General features: G+C 39.3%; 1 protein-coding gene across 3 annotated transcripts in view; it reads left to right on the top strand.

The window, feature by feature from the left end:
- Positions 1–23,461, top strand: part of LOC143899202 (nephrin) — a 213,679-nt gene that overhangs the window by 146,177 nt on the left and 44,041 nt on the right. For all 3 annotated transcript variants that reach the window (XM_077409282.1, XM_077409281.1, XM_077409283.1), the window contains one exon: positions 1,912–2,035. In XM_077409282.1, coding sequence (XP_077265408.1) covers positions 1,912–2,035 — 124 coding nt within the window. The remainder of the gene's footprint in view (positions 1–1,911; positions 2,036–23,461) is intronic.

The following is a 23,461-nucleotide window of genomic DNA, read 5'->3' as shown; positions in this document are numbered from 1 at the left end:
AAAAATATTTTTATTGAAGTTTTAATAAAAGTTTAAGAATAGTATACGTAAGAAAATTTTTCACTATATACGCGCAGTAGTCAAATAAAACTTCGCGATATTAAAAACTTACAAGTAAATAATTTCCATCACGGGACACATTGTTTTTAATCGTTTTTGTTATTTTTTTGTTGGTTTTACAATTCGGGATACCTTTAGATTAATGCATAACAGTGTGTAGGTGGTTGTCTAATTTAAATATATAATTTAATGTGCGCATTCTAATTTACAAAATTGCGTGTAATATAATTGCGGAAGATTAATGTTCGTTGCGTAAGATTAATTACGAAAGTTCTTTCACGTAATGATACGATATCAACAGTAATATATTCAGGATACGACGTGCTTTAATAATAATATCATTAATAAATAATATCTGCGCAGCTTGTAAAAAGTTCAATTTAACATTGTGACGTGTAAATTGAGAAATAAAATGGATTGAAAGGGCGCATTTTTTTCCGCTAGACGATGAGAGTGAAAATTTCATCAGAGAAGCAGGAATCGATGGAGCGTCATTAATGCGATGACGTAGTCGATTTTTCTCGATGGGAAAAATCGGGTATTCGCGACCCCCCGGCTCTCTTTCCTCGGAAGCAAACTCCGTGCGAAATAAGGAAGCATTACGCGAACTCCCTCGTGGCAACGATTCGATTGTCATGGAAATTTTACGGGACGGGATTAATACCTGGAACAGTCGCGTTTAGTCGCACCGAAATTCAGTGATGCGCAGTTTTGCAATTTGCATTAAATCAATTTTGTCGAGGCGAGAAATCGTCGTGTCGCGTTCCTGTTGCCGTGAATCGCGCTTATTTCCCTGCATCTTCCGATGATATTCTAATCAGCGCCTGTTATCGATTTTACGAGCTCTCGAAAAAGGGCGTTTCCGGAGAAGTCACGTGTACAAATGATAAAAGAATCGTCATAAAGTCCGAGGAAATCGTGCTGTAAAAAAAAAGAAAGAATGATATACGCGGTGACCTCAAATATAACTTTTAAATGAAAAAGCTTCGAAAATAATAATGCTAAAGCGATATTATATCCTGTAAATTTTCGACTCCGGGTTTTCGCGAGCGCGACCACGCGCGCAAAAGCAAACATGGTCACATTTCTGGAAACGAAAACGCACGTATTTATTTTAACATTTCACGCGTCCATTGTTCGCGTTTGAAAAATGTACGGTCTCGCTGTTACGATAAAACGTACGCTTTGCTGGGCTGTTCGGCGCCGTGTTTAAAGTCTCGTAAACAGCGCGAGCTGCTAGTTATGTGAGACGATAAAACAAAATATGCAGCGCGACCGTAATTTTTCCGTCACTGAGGGAGAGACGGGGGAGCGAAAAAAAATTGGAAAGCGACACGGAAATGTTATGAAAATCGTTTATTCTCTGTACTTCTTGCGTTACGATTCGTCCTGATTGTAATCTCCATAATGAGATATTATACAAACAAAAAACGACGATTATATTTATACTTGCGAAGCAGGGATAAATCAATGTGATAGAGTAATAGGAGGTTGCAATGATATGAAATTCGGCATTATATAAATTTAAAGTTTAGTTACATTTATTCTGATTTGATGCGTTAAATGCGATTAGCCGTTAGAATGGAAATTATTTGTTTATCTACTACCTCTAATCAATCTATGATTTTATATTTTCTCACATTTTGCACATTCAACAGAGATATGTCAAAATGTATGCTTCAATGTTAATAACGATTAATCAATAGAGAAAAATGATTGCAAAAAGGATTATTGAAAATTTCGACTGTGTCAATCCGCTTAAAAGGCGCGAAGCGAGCTTCGTAGGAACTTCTGATAAATCAGTATCCCGTGCGAGCAACGAAGACGAATGACTGCTATTCGCAATTGCAGGACGGCGTGAGTCTGCAATTCACGCCGACGGTGGAGGACGAGGGGAAGTTCCTGGTGTGTCGTGCCGAGAATCCGAAGCTGCCGGAAGCCGGTATCGAGGACCGATGGAAGCTGAGAGTGCACTGTAAGTACCAGGTCGAATGATGGCCGATAATAATGGTGGTGACTCGCATATTCGCGAAACGTGGCTGCGTCACGATACGAATAATGTTCTCGCTGCAACCAAGATATGTACGAGGGCTGTTCAAAAAGTTGCCCAACTTTGTCTTGGGATTTACTTACAACTTAGTCAGCTTTATCTCCTGACTAACAATAAGCTGACTAAGTAAAATTGTAAGTAAATCCCCAAAAATTATAAAGCCAAAGTTCGGGAACTTTTTGAACAACCCTCGTATGTATTGTGAGTAACGTCGCAAAACCGTATATGAAAAAAATAGTGGCGTCAAAAAATTATTGGTTTATTTTGATGGCAACGAGTGTGAATCAATAGTGCCACGCGCGTTATATTTCAGCGAGCTCATGAAAAACGATATCCGGTCCTTTTTCGCTTCGTTTTTTTACGTTAATATAAAATGTGAAAGTTTTTGCGAGGTTCAGTCCTCGAAGGTTTAGTCGTTAGAAGAAAAACTGGTGATCGCAGGACGTCTTGTGTACTTTCAATGCGATTCGATAATTAAAGATCGAGAATTCTACGCGGGTAAACATTTTTAGAATGCTTGACGTAAGCGCGTACGAATTTTTTCGAAATACCGGCCGGCGTAATGATTCTTTTACCAACCATCATACCGAGAGGAAGAATGAATCCGATTATATTGATAAATTCCTCAAATCCAGCACGAGACTTGCTTCAGGACAAAGGCTTGGGCAGGCGATCGGAATTTCATTCGAACGAATTCGAATAACAGGCAATCGCTTTCAGACAAGAACGATTTTCGTAAGTCTCGTGACCATCCTTAAAGGAGAATAGTTCTCGTAACGCATATGTATATATTAAGGGATATTTAAATTAATTTCAGAGATTGGCTTAAATAAAAAAATTAATTAATTAAAATATTGTTTATGTTACTTAACCATCAGTTGCAGTAGATTTTTAATTATTTTAGTTTCAGCGCACTTGCTAACATATTTATCTATCGTATACCGATCGCAATATAAAATAGCTGTGTAAAGAGGTTTGCGTCCCGAAATTAGCTGAATTAACTCCCTATGGGAAAACACCGCCATTTGCGATACCGAAATCACGGTAATAACCGAGCGAAAAATAAAGTCCGTGTAATTAGCCAACAAATTTAAATATCCGTAGGATGGGGGGTACGATAACAAGTTCATTATCCATTAAAAAGTTAGTTGAACATCGCGCAGGGCTATCAGATAACATTGGCCCAAGCTGTAAACGTTATTAAACGTTAATAAACGTTAAGCGGTATTACGGAACAACATGGTATAATGAACGAACGTGTGGTAAAGCGTTATAGTATGCCATAAATAATTATCTGATTACTCTCTCTTTTTTTTTTTTTTTTTGAAACTTGTATGGAAACTGAGATGAAAATGTAAATCTCAAATAGCTCAGGCGAAAATTTTCTCTTTAAAATTTTTACAACATAAAATTTACACATTAGAAATAGCATATTATATAAATGATTTTTGTTGAACTTTTACTGCCATGAGTTGGCGAATATATATAGTCAATTGTTTAATAACTCTCTCTCTCTCTCTCTCTTTTCAATGTTCTCGGTTTTCTACATTTTGAAGTCGACTTCTCTTAACAAAGTTTAAATAATCAATATCGCAAGACAGGAGAAAACAAATTATAGTTTTCGAAGAGAGAACGTTTAATCGTATATAGGCTTCTCCGGTCTTCTGATTTATATCTGTAAGAAAAAATAACACGGAAACACTTAAAAACCGAATATTTCGAATAGGATAGGCATTCGCTGTCCACTCTGCATATAACAGCCTCCTTTCTGTTGCTGAGTGCAAATTGGAGCAACTCTGGCTAAACTTTGCACAGTGTAATTGCTTGCGTTGACCACGCGGCATGGAAGTAAACAGCTGGAAATAACCGTAGTTGATACTTTCGCCGTTACAAGATCGCTGGTACGTGGGCAATATTGCTGACGAAACCGATAATAGGTGCCGTGGCAAACGCCGTTTTACGCGAAACTGCCAGAAACTGTTCCGTTCTGGTGGATAAAATCAATCTCTGAGAAATGATTCAGAATCAATTGCAAAAATTATACTCGTAATTATCATACTTTTTTAAAGAAGTATAAAATTATTTCTCACACACATGCATGTAATGTAAAATCGAACAAAGGTGAAATTTTACTTTTTACATTGTAAGCATTTTTAAGAGAAATTTCAGAAACGATGCGAGAATTGATTAAAGTTAAGATTAAATTAAAATAAAGACATGATATGAGAAAATTTATGCAGATTAATATCAGAAAATCATTCTGTAATTTTGATGACTTTTTATCGCTACATAACATTCGGGAATAACAAGAGGTATTGCAATATGTTGTAACATATGTTGATGTACAATGTCATCGATTGTAATCGAAACTATCGCGTCGAATTAATCAATCATCCGAAGAGTTCAACGAGCAATATCGGCAATTACGTTTCCCGAAAGTTAACGTATATTAGCGAGACGTCGTTTCCGCTCCAGTGGTCGTGCAGAGAACGTCGCGTCATCGGCGGGGCCCTGCTCAAGGACCCGAAACGATCCTTTGAGCCGCGGCGGCGCGGCGTAACAATTTGGATTGGTTCTACCAGTCTGAAGTGTCCTTGCGCGAACGTAAAGGGACGTTAATTCGATTCCGATAGCTTGCGCGATGCATGGATGCGCCAGCGAGAGAGCATACGCAAAAGTAACACGCTTACTTAAGCGACCGGATTCGAAAGTAAAAGGATATAAAATAGAAAGCCCGGTCTCCTGCCACGTAAAGCCTCTGCAACGTAGCGCTTTTGCGTGACAAGACCCTTTCCGCTCATACTTTTAAGTAGAGATTTAAATTTTATCATCCCACGCGGTCGAGAACCTATCTCGAAATCACAGAAAATGACCTAGTTTTACTTTACAATGGGCAAATATTTGGGAATTAAGTGCAATCAATTTAGATCGGTATGATAATTAATGAACTCGATTTTATTATAGTAAACCACCTCTATATGGAAGAGCAAACATTCCATCAATTATATTAATGAAATTAATTAGAATAATTATATATATCGAATTTCGGTATTAATTCTCTTTTGATTTACTCCCGTTTTGAATTCACCTCATTATTTTTCCGCGCTTTTTATCCATTTTTAACAGAGAATTATTATCATGAGAATTATTTTATTTTTCTCGTAATCACACGATCTTAAACGCAACATCTCGCGTTCAGTGTTCGCGCGACAATACAAAATGATGAAAGCGCACGAATTACTCGTCGCGCGCATATGATTCTCCATGGTTCCGTGTGAATGCAATATCGCTTTGGCCTCGCTTCTCCTCCACCTCGAAATTACATAGCTGTCCAATCCGTTGTGCGTAAACGCGCGATTCGGAAACGTCTGCTCACGCTCGCGCCACGGAGATACGAGAGCTATCGTTATCCGTTTATTTACGGTTGCCCGTCCGATCGACCGCTCCGCCGCCGCACGGTGCATCCGGTATTATCCTCGCGTCCGGCGTTATATGCGGGCATTTGGCATTAGCCTGACGGTTAATCGCCATCGGTGCAGCCGCGAGAAATTCTCGAGGACCCGGCTAACCGTGCGAGTCAACCCGCTGCTGATCTATGGGAATATTCCTTTCAAATCGAGCATAATCGACCAGTCTCGACGAAGTTCCGATCTTCGGCGAAATTGTAAAGAGTCGTGTATCCGTTTCAAAAGTTTTAAAAGTTTCAAAAGACTTCAAGAGCCAAAAGTATTGATTTTTTACGTCTTATTTTATTCCGTTAATGTATATCTTCCGTTTAGGATCGTTTTGCTCTTGTTTATAGTAAACCGACATATAGTATATGTCGGTTTATCGGGGTGACTGTTTTGCGAATACGGAGTAGTTTTATTCGCGGCAACGACGTTTCCATAGCCACAAGGAATATTATCGATGCAAGTGATGCACGCAACTGTCCGACACAACCGCGTCATTTCCCTTTTGTTTGTCTTAGAAACTGACATTTGCCAACAAGCTACAAGTGACAGCTGCCGTCGGAGAAATCAGCTCTCATTACACGCCAGTTTACAACGTGTACTTCTACTCGCTGAATCTATTACAATTATAAAAAGGACACACTCGTGATTATAGTTTTCGACAAAATTCTTGATTTTAGAAAAATAAAAATTTACATTGATATAGAATTTAAAAAAATTATCATGACGAACGATCTGAAAGAATTACACAAGAGCGCAATAGTAGGTATCTCGAAGTATATGCAATCAAGTCATCGTATTGTAATGGTACGTAGATCCAATATTTTTTATTTAGTATTTGGCACTTGAACATCCTGATGCATTAAGAGTTGAATGATGTAACTTGATAATTGCAGTTTGTTCGACAACAAATCTCCGGCAGCGCGATAAACTTCCGACCGCGACTTCGCCTATATCATACGACATACTTTTGCGGGAGAACAATGCGGCGCGTCGCACGGATTTTTCTATTTGTCCCGCTCGTAAAATGAGTTTATCTCCAGGAGGATACGAACGCGAAATAAAATTCGTTCTCGTTAGTCGGCTCCTCCTCGCGCTTTCGTTATATGACTTCGCGTTGGCGGCGCATAAAATGTCGCGGCGAAATGAAATTTGATTCCACCTCTCGGCCCTGACGTTTATCAAATTTCGCCACGCTCCATGATTTTAACTCGACGACAAATGGTTTCGAGGATATGTAAATAAACAATACGTCTGAATTTTAGAACCATTCTATGTAAAAAAAATTAATTATTCTGAAGTACACAGTACGCGTGCCTCGCTTTGTTACATTAAACATTAAATGTTAACGTTGAATACGTTAAAATTTAATCTCGCACACAAAGAGAGAGATACATATACGCGTATATAATTTTTAAACGAGATAAAAATCGAGTAGACTGGTTAGAGAATACGCCAAATTCTGTACGAATTCAATTGTCTAAATTGTCTGGAAGATACAATTGCGGCGAAATCGAGATTTGCATGATATTGCTTGTATACGCAGTCTACCGCATACTGTAAACTGTAACGACATAGTGAAAACGCGTGAGATCGTGATAATAACTTTGGAAAGGTTCCAAATGGCAATCGCCCGTATATCGCCGTACCAAACAACGTGCAGTAATGAATAGCAATTATGATTGGGCTATAAACGCGCCGTAAACGTACCATTGAACGTATATATATCTGTGAAAAATGCGACGTTACGCGTATTACATTATTGGGTCTCACAATAGCTTTTTCGAATATATGTCAAGCAAGACTTTTTATTACGTATCGAAGTAATTGCAGCGGAGTAATTTAATTAATTAGCTCACGTAAATATCAAAGTAAATATTTTCAGTGTCTCTCCATAAAACGCCAGGACACAATTAGCTAAAAAAGATCACCGCAAAGAGGCATGTATTCAAAAGGTCATACAGGTAAAATATATTTTTTCGAGAGACGCGTGTATTTTGCCTGGCGACCAGTATCGATCACCGTTTTCGGGAAAAAAGAAACATTTGTCATCATGTAAACCGCAACGTTTAATTTGTAGAATTAAAAAGCATGTGTAACAGAGGCCGCAATTACAATAAAAGCGCAGTTTGTGGCATAAAAACTCAATAATTTAAAACGTTTGCGAAAAATAGTGGTTGAACAAACGCCTATCGTTCTTGATCAACGATATAAAATTACGACAGGGTAAAATCCATTATCTTGTCGCAAAGAGCGCGTGGCGAAATTTTTATAAATGCATTTCAACTAGAACTGTCGATATTCGTTTAACAAACGATCAAAAAACTGATCGATCCTCTAAAACGACTTTCGGATTATTCATATAATTGAAGTGGCAATCGTATTTTCAGTTATTTCGATTCGTCGACATTTTCAATTTAGTTGAATTTTTTCTTTTTTTTTTACGTTTGATCATACTCTGCGGATATTTACGTTGTTTCGATAGTCTTTGTTTCGGCATTACAAAAAATGAGGGTAAATAAAAATAAATACAGCGTTTTTAAAACCTTAAACTACTTATTTGGAAATCCGCTAAATGAATAGCTTGATTTCAATATGACTTAAATATGATTTCAATATGAATTCTTTAACTTTTGAAAAGATAATTAACGAATCTTTATTTTGGGAAAAGCACATTTACTAGCTAACAATTAATGTAAATGTACAGGATATTTAAAAATATTTTTGTCATTTTTCCCCGGATTGAACAAAACTCTTTCGTGTTTCCGAATCTCAAAAATTAACGGATAGCACCGATTCCTTGTTTTTTTTTTTTTTTTTTTTTAGTAACAAGCGAATCGACATTCGATATCTGCGACCAGTATCCTTGCTTGTGTGATAGAATCTGACGTGTAAAGAGTTTGATAGCGCCGATACGAATTTTTCAAGTAGTATGACTAATGGTATCGATACCCGGAGTTTCTGAACATCGGCATTCGTATCCCGCGTAACCGCAAGCGAACTCGGGTCGTTCATCGGGAAAATGGGCGGCCATTATTGTAATAAAGCATCCCATAACTGCGCAGTCTATCCTACCTAATGGTACAACGACGAATCTATCAACGTCAGGCTCGAGTCGACGGCAGTGGTAACGGAGCGTATTTCGTCAGACGCAGTCTCGCGCTCGCTCATTCGAATTCGTGTTGTAATGCCATAATGCGCATAATAGAGCGCCCCAAAATCCAAATTAATTGAAAGTGAGGCTTTCGTCACCTGAAATCCATCTGGAACATATCCGCAGCGTGTCCGAGAATTGATTAGGATAAACGCGACGTTATCCCTTGAAAGAAATTTTAAACTAATTTTTATTTCGTACTTATACGAAGTCTCTTTGTGTGTGATTTCGATATCTATATTTTTGAAAATTAAAGAAAATAGAATTCAATTATCTAATTTGATTTTAACGGGAAGAACGTGGACATTTCTCACGAAAGATCATCATCAGGGTCGTTGATGCCCTATACTATAGCATACTCCAATCGATCCGTTAAATATTTCACGGACATAAAACCTCGCGAGGGATCGTCGGCATATAACTAAAGAAGGGCTGAAAGGGATGGGCGGCTTTGCCCACCTGTGGCTAGCCACAAACCCTTCGTACACGGATTCAATGTTGAACTTTTTGTGTATCCCCGTCTCTGATCAAAGAATTTAATAACTCGTGTCGCGTACGGGAATTTCAGACGTGGCGATTCACGGTCGAGATACGTCGTTTATTGCCCGTCGCGAAAGTAGATAGAAATTTAGTATGCGCCTGTTCCCGGAAGGAACAAACACGAGTAGTGATTTACTCGAATGTCAGTTGGTTGGTGACGACGCGTGAAAATAAATCTACCGTGATATTGACTCTCTATGACATATCCTTTCAACGTGGATTAATTCACCTACAATGACGCAGGAAACTTCAATCGAGGAGCTCGAAATTCATCGGTCTACATGACTCGAGTTTCTTGTATTTGTTATCTCGTTAAAAAGTTTACGCACCTATTTCTAAATGACAAATTGTAATTCGAAATATATGCATGAATTTGACAATAACGTTAATTAATTTTTATATATCTTTGCATATTACAAATGAAGAAAAGCATTTATGCAAGTGCTGAACGTAAAAAAAGTCGATATATTTTGTTTCTTGTATCCATTATAATGGATAATGACTTTTTTGCAACTTTGAGCGTATTTTAAAAACAAGAAATCTCTGATATCTTTAAATTCCATAAGGCAAACATTATTCTTATACATTGTTATACATCACGCAAATAATCACACTATCTATGAAGTCGTTTGTTTAAATATACATATAGGATACCTTACGATAAAAAAATACGTTGGTCAACATTTCACTGGCAACGTGCGGGACGAGCTTTCGGAATTATGATAAAGCGCGGAGGGTCGCCGTGGTCAGGCGAGTTTATGATGAAGCGGAAGGAAGCAGGATGCAAGGTGCACTCGGTGCGCGGTGGAGAAAACGGAAGGAAGGAGGTCGACGGCATCGTCCGTGTCACGTGGTTAACGATCTGTTCGGTCGCACGAAAACGAGAATCGTCGTCCGGGGTAGAATGCGGGGGCATAGCGCGTGTTCATTTACCGGAAAGCTATTTCCCGCCCGTCCATTACCGGACGGTCCGGGGCCGCACGGTACGTTCGTGCGACCGCACGGACAAGTATCCGCAATTGCAGCCGAGCACGCGTGCTTTTCGTATAAATGAACGTTACTTTAAGCGAGCCCGCGCAGCCCAACTTGTCATTATCCCGAATGAATCATCCGAAATGAAAGAGAAAATCAGTCGTGTTAACGGTACTCTGCGAGAATGATCATCATGTTGATGTCGAGTGAAGTAGAATGCATTTTCTTTATCAGTTATTAGGGATAATTATATCCTTTGTGAAAGGCGAGTAAATCATTACCCACTATACCGAAAGTTGAAGAAAACAAGTTGCGTTATTATTTATTTTAATGCTCTTCAGATCTGAAAAATTATTGTTCGACGCAGTCGTTCACAACAATTCGATATTGAAAACTTCTCTGTTCTTTTTATTTTTAATATCTGTGATTGAGAAAAGAAAGAAAAGCAAATGATTTTCCCGCTTTTATACGCTGTATATATGTACATCCGTAACTTTCCAATCTTCGGAGTAAAATATCGCGGTAAACCCCCACGATGGAATTTCCGCTGAGATGGTCTCACCGCGTGAATTAATCGAGAAGAAAAATAAAATGCCGGTTTCGTATTTATATATCGTCGAAGTAACGTCGGCGAAATAAAAGCAAAAATGCGCGTAGTCTCGGAGCTGTCGGTGAAAAATCGATTAGGCGAAATGAATCTTACAAAGAGTATAAAAAACAGTTTTTCCGGGTGGCAAAAATGATTTCTCGACCATCCCCCTTTCTATCGTCTCCTCCCCCGCGTTCGGTTGTCCCCTAGTGGTCCTCCACAAATCACAACTCGCGATAAATGTTCGCGGTCGGTCTCGCGCGATTATTTATCGTCATGAAAGTGGAGAGCGCAAGTTTTGCAACGAGCTTTTGCATGCTCTTACATGATGGAATAACTTGCAAATCCCTCGGGGTAATGATTCATATGCACTAATTATTCATTATACAGGTGCACGATTAATCAATCAATCCGTCAATACGACGTAGGCTTGTATTGATTAATAGGGCAGCGATATGTCGTAAAAAAAATTAGATCGCCAAGAATTTTTTTATTTTTTAATTTTTTGATTTATTATCACACTATTTTATTTTTTTTCGACTAAAAAAATTGAATAAATTATATGGTAATAATTAATTTGCATAAATACTTTCTTGATTAAAGCATAGATTTTATTTTTCAGTTTGATTCTAAACTTATTTTAAGATTTTAATAATTCCTTTTAAGTACAACAATCAATCAACCATCAAAATTTTTATTAAGATAAAATTAAACACAATTTGCATGTTTAATTTTCAATCAAATTATATATTTGTCGACGTAAAATTCAAGTAATAATATTTCTATTGAACTTTTAAAACGCTCTCAAAATCAAAACAAATTAATGATTATTTCAAGTGACATTCGCGTTCGCGAGACAAAGGATAAAAATATGCGAATAACTCATTTATCGAAATTAATTTGATAATATGCAAACAGCAGAATATTTCGACATAATACATAATAATACGTTAAATATTTGAACAGGCGGCATTCTCGGCACTTGTTTTTGTGACCTAGCGCGTGGCGTAGTATATAGGTTGCCGTGCCGTCATTAGAATAAAAGCGCTCGAGCGGACAGGTAGCGTAGCAATGTGAGCCATCGCATCGTCGTATCTTACTTTTCGTAATGCAATAGCGACAACTCGAGATACTAAACGCTATCATTCTGCCTGTTTAATTAGTGATCGATTTGTGTAACAGATATCAAAGCTATTTAGCTACTTAGTTATCGTAAACATGATACTTCGCCGATTAACATCGGTAGTGCCGTACAAAGTGCCGCGCGAATCGTAATTAACATTATTTTCGCGGAAGTAGTATCATGAAGAAGCAACGGTAGAAGAACACGAGAGGAGGAGGAAGTCTGGGAGGCATCGAGCGCCGATGGCGGAGCAACCATGGAATGAGTAATCTATTATTTATTATCTCATTATCTTTTTATACACTTGCGTAATCGTTCAGAATTATTTAATGCGCGATTTTTTGAAATATTAATTATCTTGAGCATAATTTAAATATATGTTTGTAATCCGTTCGGCGTAGCTCAAATTATAACTCCGTTGCCGCGCATCATGTGTAGTGAGTGAGAGATATATTATATTTTATTTTAATTCAGGATAAGGATCCTAAATGTGAGAATTGTGTCGAATATAATATATACAAAATATAGATAAATATATACATATCAAATTTAGAGCATTTGAATATTGGAATATCTAGTGATTTTTTATGCATACGAGAATGCACGCATATACACGTAAGACTCACAAAATATAGCGTCATTTTTAACTTAATCTTTCATAGCCATTAGTAAAGAATATTAGATGGATCGAGCCTATCTTGGATATTAATGGCGTGTCTTTGAAAGTTTCGGCTTCTAAAGACGCTTACGTTGAATTTACTAATTATAACGAGTTAAACTGAATGAGATTAGCTCGAAGAAGGTAAATGGATAACGCAATTCCCGCGGGAATTTGGCGTCGGGGTCTTCCGGGGAATTGCCGATCCCGAATACACCGCCCCCGGCAGCAATCTGCCGATTTCGCGCGCGCAAAATAGACGTAGTTACCCGAAGTTGCCTGTCGTAAATCGCGAATTCGGGTCGACGAAGAACGCCAAGTCGGAGAACGGGCGTGGAAACGCGCGTCAAAAGGGAGAGGATGAAACGACAACGACGACGGCGCGGCAGCGGCGGCGGCGGTGGGCATCTAATTAATAACTAACGTCGCGCGCGACTGTCGCCGCTAAACAAGAAATAGCGTAAATAACTATCCGCGCGATTGTTTGCGCGCCGCACGGTCCCGCGAAATCGCGGGGAGAGCTCGAACTTTGCGAACACGAGAGATGGCCGTCCTAATTAATTAGCCGGCGTGTCGTAATCGCGCGTAAAAGTCACCCGCCCAGACTCGGCTCTCGAGGGGCGCCAACGTTCGCGCGTGTGCATCGTGTGTTCGGAAGAAAGAGGAAGAGGCTGTATATTTATTGCTCAATAATGTCTAAATACTGCAATTACCACGACCAAACTTCGAGGCAAGCCGCGCAAAGTGTAAGTCAAAACATATGCACGAACGAGTTAATTGCTGAGATAATATTCAGCTCTCTTGTTCAATTTCCTTGTGTACGTGTGCGTGTGTGCGCAAATATTAATACCGCCGGTTATTCAGCGCGGCGCGGCTCGAAAATTATCTTCCTTTCGCCAGCCTCGCTTCAATCGCTCAAATTTGCGTTAACATTTTACTGAACTAAGGATCTTCGCAACGGATCCCTGCAACGTTCTCTTTTTTACAATAGAATTAAAAATCATCTTGCATAAATCTTTATCTTGCAAATCTTGCAAATAATTTGCTTTATACCATGTTTACGCGAATGTTACTTCTGTAGTATAACTTACGATAATTCACTCCGCGTAACCGAGTAAATTATCATAAGTTACTACAGAAGTAACGCTCGCGCTAAACGTATTATTAGTCAACTATTGCGTGTATGTACATTAAGGAAAATACACATTTCGTTTATTTGTACCGCTAAACTCTCTTGTGTTTTCCGCTTCTGCTTCCTGCCGACCGCGCGATACGCGTCGCAGATAATTATATTTAGTTCGGTGTCCAGGCCAACGCCGTCCGGCCGCGGCGGTGGCTATTAATTCGATTCGGCTTCGCGCGTAATAACGAGGTGGAAGCGGATGGCGGGCTGGTCCGACGCGATTCGATTTCCCGCGGAACGCGGTGTAACTTCCGGAATATAATCATGTGTCGCCCGATCGGGTCCACGGTCCACCCGGCCATTAGATCCGACCGTGTGCACACTGTAAACAGATTAGTTCGTCGACTCGAGGCGAAACTGATTAATCGGCGGCCGGCGGCCGGCCGCGCCGGGTCGACCCGCGCGAGTCCGAGCGTCATGCGTGTGCACGCGCGAATTCGGGCATCGCGGCGCGGCACGGCGCGTATACGCACCGTGCTGTTCACTTATCCACAGCCGCGAGCACAATGTGTACACACACGGTGCACGCTCGGCCGCCTCCAAATGAAATAGCGTGCGCGGTGCGGACCGTACGGTGAAATTGCTTCGTCGATCAAATCCGCGAGCCCCCTCGTTCCACATCGCCGCGTAACCGAACGAGCAGACGAGTCTCGAATCTCTGTTTATGCACGCAAATTTGCACGCTTTGCTTTCGATGACTGGACTATCGTTTCGTAAAGGGAGTGAAGGTGAAGGCCAATGTTACACGTTGCAATCTTATTCTGCATCGAGCGAGAAAACGCGAATTTCTTTTTTTCGCGAATGAACAAGTCGAACAAATAACACACGCGATAATGTAGATAGATAATCTTTATTGTAGATAGAGATAATAATTTAACAAAATTTTAGAAGCTTTTGAAATGTCGAAATTAGGGAGATAATATTGCCGATAGCACAATAATCTCGACATTTGATTGAATGACGGCGTTTTTTCTATACGAACGATGAGTTATACTCGTTGCGATTGGTCGGCTTCGCAAAAGTTCGTTAGTTATGCGATTGCTTAACTACGCGGCGAATGATGGTTTCCTGTCGCGTCGGTTATGTTTAATTACTATCGAACTTTAATTGACTAGGTTCGATCTTGAGTTTCAATTCAGCCCCAGAGGGTTTCTATCAATCCGACCCGTCGCCGAACAAAAGGAGATGAATCTCGCGATGCCTCGAATGTCGATGCCACTTCAAGCTGCGGGGCAAATTGTTTGTCGAGTCTGAGGTATTCGACTGATCATTGATTGATTGACGGTCGGCGACGAGCTCGTTAGATCCGCGCTCGCCAATCAGCGAGCTTAAATGAAGCCGTCGACTGGGCTGATACTTTTAATTATAGCACTCGCTCGAGCCAAGCGCAAGGGGAGATCTGGTTATCATAAGATCGACAACGTGTTCATTACTGTTAGCTTAATTACGTCGAAACGCAGTCCGACCGTACCGAGATATAGTTGCAGCTCAGACTAAATCACACAATTTCAAGTCTGAATAAAATAATATAAGTTTCTCGATTTTAATCACTGTGGATCGGTGTATATACATACATCGAAAATGAAATTGATATATTCCTAACGACAGTTTGATAAACGACTTAATAAAGATAGTCGATGTTGTAAGTTAGAGGATTTTTATTTGAAGTTTAATTAAGATAAGTACTTGCGCATTTAATTATTATATGAGTATAAATTTTATTTGTGTGACTTGATAAAGATATTTAATATCTCTCTCTCTCAAATATTAAAGATATTGAATTAATAATCAGTTTTAGTTCAATAATAGTCTAACTTAAGATTTCTTAAAAATTTTATATTGAGATTTGGTAATGATAATGATAAAGCAGCGAGGAAAGGGTGCTCGCGTTTATCGGTACAAATTCTAATTATTCCGACATCTCGTATGCACAGATACACACATATATGTATATCGTGGAAGGAGCCAGAACGATCCGCCCGCTGAAGAGGCATTCGTCATCTTTCGAATTTCCTGCGCGAAATATCATTACGCCACGGATATGTGGCGCGGTCCTACATCCATTCTCCGAAACTTTCATCCGCCGTAGATCACGCTGGAGACCGACGGTATGCACGTTCCTTCGCACTATTGCATACAAAAGCAATATGCACGCGCGCGCGATACAGCGCGACGTCGCGACTTATAATCGAGAAACGTACCGTACGACGAGACGCGCTCGTCCGGAAAATTGCGGGACGTCTTCCCGGCTGTTGCATACAAGTCTGTTCGCCGAAAGAGAGGGAATGCGAGAGGTGAAGGGGGACAAGGAGCGAGCTTTACGGAAGTCGTGCTTTCGCGAACGACTGTCGCGAATGACTTTCGCGACAAGTTTCCCGCTCGACTTTTGACGAGCAGCCCCACACGCGCACGAAAACGCATCTTCGTAGCGCCGGACTTTGCCAGAGAACGACTTTTCTCGCGTACGTTACATACATATATATCTCTCAGCGCAATTTTTTCGCGATAAATCCGGTGAGGAATCGAACATGATATCGAGCCGAATTTGGTATCGGCGTCGAAAAAAGGTGGATCTCGGTGAGAGCCTCGTCTTGAGAAACGAGCGATGAAGAAAGAAAGAGAGAGAATGTCTGTCGACGAAGTTTGAAACTATGCCGTCATAGATCTATTTTTACGAAATTTTACAAAATTTAAATTCGAATTTTTCAGAAGTATTGTATAAAAATTCAGAATATTATGAAGATATGTCTTAAGCAAACTGTTATAATTGCAATCGCGAGTTTATATTTGACAAAAAAATTTTATACAGGCAAAGCGTGCCTGATGCAATCCGTACACTTCATTTAGGCGTTACGTAATTGCGATAGGCGAAATTCCGGCGACAAAATTGAGCCTTACCGCGATGATGGCGCGAAAATGTGTGGACGCGCGTAAACCCACCTCGCCGGACAAATGACTCATAACGGATCGTCGTAAATCCGTAATTAATTATGTCACGTCGCGCACGTTATAGTTTAGTGAACGCGGTGTCGGTCGGCGCGCGAGAATGAAATTCGCGTGTCGCCGTAATTAATTTCGTGCCTGACGTGTAACGTGCGACAGCGGGAGCAAATATCACTTCGATGGAAGAAAATTAACATAAACGCTTGCCGGATCCGGCGTAAGCGTCGTTGCGATGAAATATAGATGGCACGTGAATTCGCAAAGGGTAAACATTCATGCGGCAAATATGCATCCAGCTTTTAGCTTTATTTGATCTAATTGAATTTATCTCTCCGAATTATTTCCGTGGAAAACTAGGCATCGAGATAGAAATTTTTTATTTCCGATACGGTTAATACGATTTTCGATACATCGATGCCGTTGCGTCGAGAAAGCGGCACAATTTCGAAAATTCCTCTTTTTCGAGTTGTCGTTTATTTTTAGTCCTAAAAAACATAAAATGTTGTCGTTAATTTAATTTATATAAAAGAGAATGATTATCCATGTTATCCATGTTATTTGTGTTTAAAATAGAGCTCATAAAATCTAGGTCGGACAAGATGCTATACACATCGCGCGCAAAGCACGACTAATTTTTGTATTAAAAAAACCGGTTTTCTGTGAGCACGCTTATATTCACGGAAGATGTAACGCGTACGTACGTGCATTATGCACGGCTCAGTTAAGGAAGATTGAATTTAAAGCGCGTCGCGTACAAACACGCGACTCTCGTGAAAGAAATAACGCTGCAGACGGCGATGTAATCCTGTACATTGTAAAACCACGTTGAGAGATGTATCCCGCGCGACGTTCGCATCGCCGAGAGTTACATCATTTTTGCTGCAGAACGGGTGCTCTTTACCCTGCGCCGCGTACGATTTTATAAAAAAAAAAAAAAAAAAAAGAACGCAGAGTTAACTAAATCCTACGAGAGCGGAAAAATAGCCGTGCTTTCGTGGGCCACGGTGCGGATCATTTGCCTAACGACGAAAGTTATTACGACGAGCCTCAGTATCCGTAAAGGACTTATGACCTCCGGCATGTCGCATTCATGGACGATATTTTTTTCGCGCGACTGCGAAAAATTATGATCCGCGATAATGCGTAAAACTTGCTGACGTTGTGTAAAAAATCATGATCGCGTTTCGTCGATTACGTTAATTTTTTTTGTATACGTTTTGTATACTAATTATACTATTATTACTGATTAGAACATTATTCTTGGATTTTTTTATAAAGAATTATTTACTATTTTTTATTAATTTTTCCATATGTCGTTATATTAGTCATTTGTACGCGATTACTTTGTTCCTTTTTTGTAATTTTATTATATTCAATCTATATTAAGTTATAAAATATTAAAGACTATGTAATATCTTCATTAACTTTTCAAGAGTAAAATTTTGCATCGCGAAATATTGTGCTGTACCTATATTACTTTAGCAGCGCATCACGAGAAAATGAGCTAAAACGCATTAAAGATTTTAAAGTCAATTTAGAATATCATTAAGCAAATATTATTAACATAATGCAACATGAATCCGCGTGTTAAAACGCTTAACGTGAACGTCAAGTATAGAACGCGCCATATTTCTTGCGACACATTTTTCGGGATAATTCTACGCGCGCAAAAAAAAAAGAATTAAAAACAAAATACACTGTCGCATTTGCGTGCGTCGATCGTTCGGAGAATGCCGCGAGCATTTTAGCCGAAAGAGCGAAACGATTTTTCGGCGGTGCTCAGCATATTATTCGGAACGATAATGTGGGTGGAAGTAATGCGTAGTCGGAGGTAAATTTCAAGCAGTTGCCCTCCCTCGTGGTTTGCCCTTGTTCTCAATCTCGATAACACGCGCCACTTTGCCCTCTCATGCACCATGCCGTGGTCCTATAACGAATCTGCCTCATAAATTCAAGGCGTCCATGATATTAAACTATTAGTGTTGCTCTCACGTTTAGTGTGACTCGTCATTTTTAGCTCGTTATGACCGTTATGACGATCATCTCGATGTATTTATATACATTTCCATGCAGGACACACAAGAAGTTCAAATTCTTATTTAAATAAGGAGTATGTAAGAAATCCTTATTTAAATAAGGAAGATGTGAGAAATATCTTAAGCATAAAAATAAGGTAATAAAGCATTAAAAAAGTAGAGGGGAAAAATGCTAAAATAAGAATACGTATAAACATAACGTATTTATTAAATGAATATATTTATTGCATATTGTTTAAGCGAATAACTATACTTATTTTTAATCATAAAGAATATGTCGAGAAACTTAAGTTTTATAATTTTGGGATTATAAAAAGAAAACATCAGACATCAGACATAGAGATAATTAGTGAATTATTTATGTTTGGAATAATATATGTAAAATTTGTAATAAATATAGTATTATGTAGTACAATATATAAATGCAATTTATAATTTTACCGTATAATACTATATCACTACATTTATATAACTGTAGATTTGAATTTGAGCAAAGTGAGAGCGAAAATATTTTGTCATATGTGCAGCATATTTTGTTATTGATGTCGACATTCATACATCCATGGAATAGCTTTTTAACAGTGATAAAATACTGAAAAAACCGGCTGTTGATGTAGAACTCAATATCTCTGTAAAGTAGAGAGTGATTCAAGAGTGCGCCCCCTCGGAAAAACCGTCCCGCCGCCGCGCCGCTCGCCGCGGGGAAAAGTGGACGGAAAATGGACGATGTCGATCGGCGGACGCGCGAGCGCTACTCGACAATTAGCGATGGCCGAAAAAACGGTTTCCGCCTTAATGAACGTTTGCTCATTTATGCATTGAAGCGTAACGAACCGGCAAAATCACCCCCCACCCCCTGTCCTGCCCTACCACGGCGCCGTCCCTTTCTCGCTCCCGTCCAAAGAGATCGCTAATTGGGGGATCATAAATGCAAACTCGGGAAAATCCGGCGCGCGCCAGCGATAGCGGGCGTCGCGGAATAGTGGCGCCGTGTTTCTCCCGAAAATATTGGCCGCGGAATTCGAGCCGATCACCAACGCCGCTCATCAATCACTATACCATCACGTCGGCGTAGTCGCTCCTCCGCTCGCGTGTTGTTTTTTTCGCCCTCTTTTTTTTATTTCTCGTTCCACCATTCCTCGTTTGGTAACAACGCGCCGGATCCGACGCGAAGCGAGAGATCGATACACGCGCGATATAGGAATGACCGTCGTGCAAAAAAAAACTGCGTCAGATTGTTGAGAACATTGGAAATCTGATTGTCGGATAGTCTAGATTGTCACGAACGAGAAAATTTGGATTCTTGAATTTTAAAAGGTCTAAGTACGCTCTTGCATGTGTGTCGTATAGCATTTGATTCTCTCAAAGTCCGTGCAACACTCTTGGAGAACTTCTTAAATATTTAAATTTTCCGATTCTCTTGCAGCCGTATCTTAGATAAATGAATCCTTGTGTCATTACATTCCTTAATAGTTAAATATATTTTTGTATACTCCTGAATCTTCTAATCCTTGAAGTGCCATGCGTATTAGAAGAATCTAAATGATTGAATCACTGAATTATTATCGCTAGAACTTAAAAACTTTGTATCTCGAACACTGGGATGCTTGGAATTTTTGAATGACGCGATTCTTGATACTCAAATCTTAAATATTTTGCTTCTTTTGTCCTCTCCCATGCCACACCACATTCTCGGAAAATCCTGGAAGAGCTGTCTGTGAATCCTTATCTTCGGATTTTTATTATCTTTTCAGTTGCTAAGATTGTCGCATTTATCGGATTTATTACGCTGTAGATATTTTATCGTGTGAAACACATTTTGCTCGAACATGGTAAATTACCTCTTCGATTTACTTTCGACACGAATATTTTGTGCACAGAGAGTACAATAATGCACGAGAGATCGTCAAGTTATCAATATTTAATCTGCCGGCGAATGAAACGTTATCCATATCCATTATCTGATTTAGATTGGCACGAATGAATTGGATTTAATTTGTTTAAGCGCGATGCAATTTAATCGCGCGCGACTTCACTGATATTAAATGCTCCGATGTCTGTCTGCTATATCCACGCACATGTTGCGTATGCAGATATCGAATATAAAAAGGAATCCTATTAGGAGCGTAAAACTAGACTATAATATTTCAGCAAGTATTTTTGTAATAATAAGTGTTTCGTGATGGACGAATATTTAGTTATACATCGTAGCACTTTCATTGTGAATTGTTTGCATTAAAAATCGGTGTTGTATTTCAAATATATTCTCGCTCGTTAATGTAATATAATATCACGTATATATTATTCGGTGCTTTATATCTCGGCAAAAAGAGACTCTTTGAATATTAAATTACATTTTTAATCATCTGCATCGTATTCGTTCTCCACGTCACTATTTTAGATTTTTATAATGAACATCACAAGATCGTCGGGGAATTAATCCATCACTTGATGTTAATTATAATAAAATCCTCCCGCGTGATATAGGAGCGAATATACACAATAATATTGCCTAGCAATAACTTAATTATATTTTATGAATAGCATTAAAGATTCGGTTTTATTTCTTAAGCAATTTTCTTTTTATTTCTAATTATTCTCTCTGGTATAGACAAAAATTGAATTTTTTTTATATAAGCTTTCAACAATTTTCTCGAGCAGTACCTTGTAGCGTAGTCATTTATAAGAAAGCGGAGACAATTCTCGCTAGTCACCGATAAATTACATTACAGAATCGCGCAACTTGCACGTACCGCCATCAGCCGCGGGATTAGATGTTCAAGATTAAAAGTGCGGTTGTACCTTGAAGAACGAGCTCTTCTTTTATCCGTGTGGATCTCTCGATTTTCTGTCGATACATCTCGACCGCGCACCTTCGGATCTGCCCACACTGATAAAAAGCCATCTCGACGGCTGATCGATTGGTCCATTCGTTTGTTCGACTAGCCATCCATCGTTGCACGAAATGCAAAGAAACACTTGATAGAATCGCGCTGTTTCACGAAATCACCAAGATCATCTTATCTACTACGCGCATGTGAGATTAAAAAAAATGTTTTGAATCTTTATTGTGATAAATTAAATTTCTCTCGAAGCAAAACATAAGTTGAAAAAGAAAAGTGATCAAAAGGGAAAATTTTGTTAACATTTTGTATAATTCTTCGCTGAAGAAACGCTAAATATATTCAAACCGATATTAAAGGATCTCGGGGAATTTCCTTCGAGTATTAAAATATAAAATATGCCGATACAAATTATTAATACTTCGTCCCGATATATGTGGCTATTTCAGAAACCCGTTCATGCCAGGAAAGGAAGTAAAGAAAGATGATACCGTTCTGATACCCATTCTGAAGTCTTGCACTTTTATAAGATACCTCTTTTCATAAGAGATTCGTCCTTTGATATCTTATCCCTACTTTATTCCGCGTATCCTTACTTTGTAGAATTTTTAGATTGTGCAAATTCGGGCTCCACGAGCCCTTTCGCTTTGGGATCCGACATTCCTCGCATCCTCGAACGTTCTCTTGTTTTCTAAACTGCCTTAAAATATCGCACTCGTTAAAACTTTACAATTTCGTAACTTTAAAGCCTGAATTCGGAAAAAGGTGAAACTTGAAAGTTCGAGACGCGGAAAGAAGTCAGAAAGTCCTGGAAAAGGAAGCAATGGTGGACACTCGTTTAATATTTAACAAACTTCGCGCACACGGTTATAAAGAACGTAAACGAGGGTTTGCAGGATTTAGGAACATCAAGGAGGAAAAGGAGGAAGTAACGTTTTCCTTCAATAAACACGATGGCTCGTTTAGTAGGGAAGTCCTCTAGATATATTTTCTTTCGCTCGCTAGCTTAGCTAGCTAGTACTGCCGAGTACTGCACTCGTACTCAAGCTGACATAAATTAATAAGTAAGGATCACATTGGGTGAATAAATACTGCCGAGTAAATATTTATCTTTGTGTAATTATCACGACGCTAATTATACGCATATTTAAAAGCGTACGTTGATTTAACTTACGGTAACATGCGTTTGCTTTTTACTCACAGCAATCTCGCGATGTAGCAATAAAAGCCATATTTAACGTAAAGATAACAAATTACTCTTAATTAACTTAATTACTATTAATTAACCTTTAATTTTTCCGACTAAATTGCCAACAAAAAAATTAATACTTGTTACATGCTTGAAATAAAGTTCCGTAAAATAATATAAATTTGAAGGAAAACAATTTATGTGTAACAGCTAGCTCTCTTTTACATATCGAATGTCCGTGTATCGGCAGCGGTCGGATCCACATAATTATTTGCCGCCGCATCAAGTGGATACACACAGTCGTGTGTGTGTAACCGATGTGTAACCGGTGACGAGCGGGGAAACAGATGGGCAAAGAGCAGCAGGAAAACGGTCAGGGGGCAGAGGTGGCGGAGACCGAAAGATAAGGGACTCGGGTCGACGCATGTCGTGCGAGATATATTGCAACGACCCGTGCTGCGTGGTGACCATCAGTGACGACAAATTCCTTCGACGTTGCGAGACCACTTCCGAGACGGATGCAGCCCTTAATGGTGACCCTTCGATCGCTACATCGATTGTCCGAGCGATTGAAAAACTTGTGCGAAGATCTAACAACATATCCTGTATAAGCAACTGTTCCTCGTTGAAACCCGATTGTAGGGTGTTCAAGAGATCTAAGAAGCTTCT

Source organism: Temnothorax americanus, unplaced genomic scaffold, assembly GCF_048541705.1.
Source record: "Temnothorax americanus isolate GAGA-0224 unplaced genomic scaffold, ASM4854170v1 Scaffold26, whole genome shotgun sequence".
Classification (NCBI taxonomy): domain Eukaryota; kingdom Metazoa; phylum Arthropoda; class Insecta; order Hymenoptera; family Formicidae; genus Temnothorax; species Temnothorax americanus.
Note: the sequence above shows the minus strand (reverse complement) of the source record. Positions and strands in the feature narration are given on the sequence as shown.